Source organism: Erpetoichthys calabaricus, chromosome 13, assembly GCF_900747795.2.
Source record: "Erpetoichthys calabaricus chromosome 13, fErpCal1.3, whole genome shotgun sequence".
In the NCBI taxonomy this organism is placed as follows: Eukaryota; Metazoa; Chordata; class Cladistia; order Polypteriformes; family Polypteridae; genus Erpetoichthys; species Erpetoichthys calabaricus.
In genome coordinates, this window is record NC_041406.2 from 106,515,685 (window position 1) to 106,521,684 (window position 6,000).

A 6,000-nucleotide genomic window follows, 5' to 3' on the forward strand; every position below is an offset into this window, starting at 1 on the left:
TATCCTCACCTGATCCAAGTCTCCTATTCAGCACCGACTGTTCTTCTAAACCTGCTGTCAATTCTTAAACCCATCGAACCTTTGAACACTACCAAGCACAGCAATCTGTCAGAGTCTCCAACAATCAACAAATCTTTAATACTGCCCCTTCAATGTGTCAAATACAATTCTTCTTAAACCTTCCGATTATAATCTGGTAATGTAGTCTCTCTTAAATTATGTACTACCAGTAACGGTGCACTGCACAATAACATGCAGTGAATACACTTGACTTGAACATTCATAGTTTTCCTACTCTTTCTCTGTACGTTTAGTATTCGTTTGCTCAGAGGTTGATGCACTTGAAGCTTCCTGAGCAGCTCTTCTTTTCTCCATTCTAGCAGCCCACTTCTCTTCTTTCATTGGCATCTTTTTGCGTTGAAATTGATTAAGTCAATGTTTGTGTTGCAATTACTTAGTACGTTTTCTTTAATTTTTTACTTATGCTGGCACTTAAGTCTTCAATCTGCCTCAAGAATGATTTAAGATATGAAGAGGTAGGGGAAGTGATGGCGAAGGTGGTAGAGAATGAGAACGGCACCCATACACAAACGCTGCATGGGTGCCAAAGAGGAATAATCTTGGAGGTCAATGAAAGCGGAAAGTAGAGGTCATGTAGTATATGTGTGCCAAATGTCAGGTCAATAGTTCAAACGGTTTGCGAGCTACAGGTGATTTAAAATCCTGGACAGCCACGGTAGTGTATTATATATAAAGATCACTTCTATTTGCTAGGACCACTCCTGATTTCTGCATTCGTATCTGGCACTGACAATTGTTAGACCTTCTGATAATCCACAATACCTATTATGGCTCTGTCACCTTCTAGACATTCTCGTAAATGATCTACGTTTTTGTGGTACAGCTCAAACCTTTCATTAGCCCATTGCATATTTTCTGCTGTTACTTCTAAATGTATGCCCCCCCCTAATCACCTAACTATTTTGCACTGCCATTTCCAGAACATGCACTGGCGATCCTAAATTGTCCCTACTGTGTACTTGGCGTGTGGGTGCGAGTGCCCTGCGGTAGGCTGGCACCCTGCCCGGGGATTTGTTCCTGCCTTGCACCCTGTGTTGGCTGGGATTGGCTCCTGCAGACCCCCATGACCCAGTGTTAGGATATAGCGGGTTGAAAAATGACTGACTGAATTCCAGAACCTTTGCTAAATGACTTAGTGGTATGCTTCAAACCGACAAAATATTGGCACAGCTTAGCTATTAGCTAAACAAACGAGTATGATGGACTGAATGGTCCTGCTCTTTCTTGGCAAATGTCTTATGCAGTACCTGCTTCTGTCCCTAACTCATCAAACCATCCAGTCTCATCTACCCTTTTCTGGCACATAACAAATCATCTTTCAGTTGTCAGTAATGGTTTTGGTACTTTTAAGCTACTTAAATACTTTGGGCTTGTTTCTGGCCCTGCCAATTGCCAGATCCTGTCCTAATCGTTTCTAACCCCTATACCACTGTCTCCTTTTACACCTTTCCCTGCTCTTTTATACTTTTCTGCCAGCGCTACTTGTCAAGTTCTTTTCCTACATTTTGAATGCCAATTCAGCACTGAAACCTAGCAAACCTTTTTATTTATTAATTTTAATACATAAAATGACAACAGAAACCCAAACACAATCACTTACGAGACGACAGTACATACTACCAAAACATTAGCATACTTTAAAACCTTAATCAACACTTAACACTCCACCCCAAAGCCTGGCATACGGTTTACTAATTACCTAAGCATATTTTTTTTAAATTAGACGCCCAAAAGGAGTCTATCCTACATCACCATATTCGCTTCTGGCAATGTCGCTTGTCAGAAAGGTACAATCTCCAGTTTTCCTCTAGTCAGCCTTGGTTCTGCCACCCGTAAGTTCGATTCACTTCTACCAGTTTTCATGCTTTCACCTGGGACGCTCTGTCCTTGCCATCACCATTACTTGTCAGCTCGATGGACAACAAACACGTTATCCCCCTACAGCACATAACACCGCTACCTTTACAAATGTTACTGTGGGCTGTTGCCGAAATATATAAAAAAGTAACACTCGTTCATGCAAACGCTATAAACAGAATTACAGCGACAACTACTCACTCACCGGCAAATCCACGCTGACGTCCGTCCCGTCCAGGAGAAGTACCCTACAGGTAATGACCGCCTTCCTACCCCCCGCCGCCGGGATGTGAACGACTGCTCCTCCGCTCACAACAGTCGGCGCATGATGCAGCTGCTGCTGGTGGTGCTGGAACTGAACTGCCCCTGGGCCAACACCCCCTTCTGCTCCGGCTCCATCCCGCTCGTCCGGGGGATTATACCGCCTCATAGACCGCCGGCCGAAGGTCCGACGAAGAAAGCGCATCATCTTTTCTCACTGGTTCTATTTTCTCCTCTTGTTCTTTTCTTATATGGTGCACCTTTCCCAAAAAAGGGAAAACGGAAAGGCTCGTAGCACTGTTCCCGATACTGGAGTTGAGCGCACTTAGCAACAAGCGCACCGAAAGTGAATCCACCTGAGCAGGGAGAAGGGGTTCAGTGTCACCTGGACTCCCTTTTAGCTGTCCGCGTCTTCCCCCTTGAAACTCACGCGGCTCTCAGTCACCTGCTGCTCTGACCCGCCTGTCTAGGAATAATACACATGAAAAAAGAAAAAGGAAAAAAGAAATCCTATATCTCCTCTCACCGTTTCCTCAAGCACACTTTGCGTCAGGCCACGGGGCGTGCGTCAGGGCAAGCCGCCCGCTGCTACCCGCCGCCACCACAAACGCGCGGCCGCGCACTCGCGCGTTCTAGCAGGTAGAAAGACACACAGTGAGAAACAGCGAGCGAGAGAGAGAGAGAGCTACCCGAACCGGTCAAACAGTCAGCAGCGCGCTTGCGCGGATACTTCACCTACAGCAACTGGCGACACCCGGCGGTGCGCGCGGAATTTGCACGTTTCGATACACCTGGCGACAGGTGGCCTGCAAAGAAACAGTCGACCGAAAGGTGCGTTAGCTTGTTTTTAGTTGTAAAAAAATGGAAAAAATAAATCATAAAGAAAAAACATTGTATCCTATGTTATTCACTGCCAAGCAGGCGTTTGCGATATGTATCTTTATTAGATACATTTCGGAGAGAGCCACGTGGTTTCGGAGCGCCCATTGTTTCGGATTGCCTCAAGGAAAAAAAATGTGAACCTGAAACGCTTGACTGCTGCTCTACCAGTGGGACTGGTTTCCAGTCATCTATGACTACATACTGTGAATATAAATGATCCTGTTATCAGCAGGTCACACTGGTTACTGCCAGTGTTTTTCTAGGTATATTTGTCACTAGTTATATCAATTACTTATTACAGATAATCTCAATTTCCTCAATCCACTTTTTAATTTAACTGTTATTCAGTTTATTCATATATAGTTGACTCAGCTCCTTGACAACCTGTACCAAAATAAGTAGGTTCCAACAAGTGTGAGTGGGTTTCCTCCAGTATCGTTAATGACACGTGTTTTAGTTTACTTGGTGATTTCAAACTGGCCTCTTTGTGCTTGTGTATGTGAATGAGCCCTGTGATGGACTGCCCGCCATCCACAGCTGGCTCCTGCCTTGTGCCTGATGTTGCCAAGATTGGTTTTAGCCTTAACACCTTGAATTAGATCAAGAAGGTTTTGAAAATGTACACTCACTGAGCAAATTATTAGGAACACCTGTACACCTGTTTATCCATGCATAAAATTATGGAGATACAGGTCAGGAGCTTCAGTTAATGTTCACATTCAGAATGATGAAAAATGTGATCTTTGTGATTTCCACCATGGCATGACTGTTGGTGCCAAATGGGTTGATATGAGTATCTATGTAGCTGCTGATCTCCGGGGATCCTCACATACAACAGTCTGGTATGGTTTAATGATGTGCAAAAAAATGTTAATGGCAGTTCTGCGAATGGAAATGCCTTGTTGATGAGAGAGATCAGAGAAGTATGACCAGACTGGTTTGAGCTGACAGAAAGGCTATGATAACTAAGACAACCACTATGTACTACTGTGGTGAATAGAAAAGCATCTCAGAATGTAAGACACATCAAATCTTCAGGTAAATTAGCTACAACAGCAGAAGACCATGTTGGGTTCCACTCCTGTCAGCCCAGAGCAATAACAACAACCATGTATTTTTTGTATAGCTCAAAATTACACAAAGAATGCCCCAGTGGGCTTTAATGGATCCTGTTTAATTGACAGCCACCCAGCCTTGACTTTCCAAGAAGACAAAAAACTCTCATCAAACCTTGCAGGAAAAAATGGAAGATGGGCAATTCAAAGAGAAGTCAACTTCCAGGTAGTTTGGATATGTAGTGGGTGTCAAAAATTATGATAAATATAATACACAAAACAATAGTGTACTTCTTAAAGATAATGGGCAATATATCATTGCCATTTCAGAAATGCAATACAATAATACAGTATAATTTGTTCTTGCACAGCGCTTCTCACCAAGTGAAGGTGCCACAACAGCTCCCTAGGGAAAATGTAAGAATAGATTATAACAATCACTAAATGCATAATTACCATGTATAAAGATACAGATTTGTTAAAATACATAGTAAACAAAATAGAAACTCATTGACATAAAGGGAAATCAATGAAACCTGTCCATTAATTAACTGTAGAAGTAAGAGAGTCAAGGACAAAGTCAGACATAGTCCTGGAGACCTTAGCCAACTAGTTGACTGTCCACCCTTGGGCATTCTACAGTAGAGTCAGTGCTGAGCTGTCCAATCTGATGAAAGGACCCTTCTATCCAATGATTCCAATTCTCCTTTATCTGAGATGACTTTTTCATAGGCAGGAGAAAAACTTGGCAGTAGAGCAGTGGTACCAAGTACAAGTACTACATTAGGATATCGTGAAAAGAAGCACAATAGAAGAGGGTTAATAACAGTTTATACATATTGTATTACTTACAGTTCTGTACAAATGATTAACAAACAGAGATGCAGTATGCACAGCAAATCAGCAGTTCTAATCAGGGTATACTAGACTAAAGTAGTGAGTCTTCTACCTTCTTCTACTGAGACTGAAGGGGCATCCTTTATAGTAGCAGGTAGATCATTCCACTGCTTCTGAGTCCTGTAGCCAAAAGTTCAACTTTACATAATGTAATGATAAGTTCAGATAAGTAAGCAAGGTCTTAGTTATTTAAGACTTTATATGTTAAAAGGAGGATTTTGAAACTTAAACTTAACCAGTAGCCAGTGTAAGAACATGAGAACGGGTGTTTTGTCTTCTTACTTTCTGGTTCTTGTAATAATTCTTGCAGCAGAATTTTGAATTAACTGAAAACTGTATAAAGAATGATTTGAACAACCAGTGACTACCACATTGCTGTAGTCAATCCTACTAGAAATAAATGCATTAATACATTTCTCAGCATCCTGCATGTTCATAAAATGTCATAATTTTCCAAAATTTTTAAGATGGACAAAACATGTTTTGGATAGCTTTGTAATATGCGCTTTAAAAACATGCAAGTGTCAAATATAATGCATCGATTGCATACCAATTTAGCAAAACTAATTGTTATTCAAACTGAGTTAAACACATGTAGAATATTGTAATTAACATTTCAGAGACAGGTAGTTCTCATCTATCCACTTCTTTAATACACTAACACGACTAATTAAGGACACCATGAGAGAATAGTCATTAGCTCTAAAAGAAAGGTATAACTTGGTATCATCTGCATACGGGTGAAAATTAATGTTATGCTTTCTAAAGATAGTTCCAAATGGAAGCGTGTAAAGTGAAAACAGTAAAGGTCCCAGTACTGAGTCCTATAGGACACCTTTTTTAACTTCTGAGTCTAAAAAAGTTTTCTGAGTTTTTCTTCATCAGTATTTCAGAGTGTAATTTTCAACACAGGTTAGTGCATTTCCATACTGTGACTGGTGCAGAATTGTTGTGATGTGTAAGGCAA

At 41.4% G+C, this 6,000-nt stretch overlaps 1 protein-coding gene across 1 annotated transcript in view; it reads right to left on the reverse strand.

Annotated features, from left to right (window-relative positions):
- The window catches only part of epb41l4b (erythrocyte membrane protein band 4.1 like 4B), a 547,093-nt gene extending 544,110 nt beyond the window's left edge, over window positions 1-2,983 (reverse strand). The window contains exon 1 of the mRNA XM_051936130.1: window positions 2,144-2,983. Coding sequence (XP_051792090.1) covers window positions 2,144-2,407 — 264 coding nt within the window. The 5' untranslated portion in view covers window positions 2,408-2,983. The remainder of the gene's footprint in view (window positions 1-2,143) is intronic.
- Between the last annotated feature and the right edge of the window lie 3,017 nt (window positions 2,984-6,000).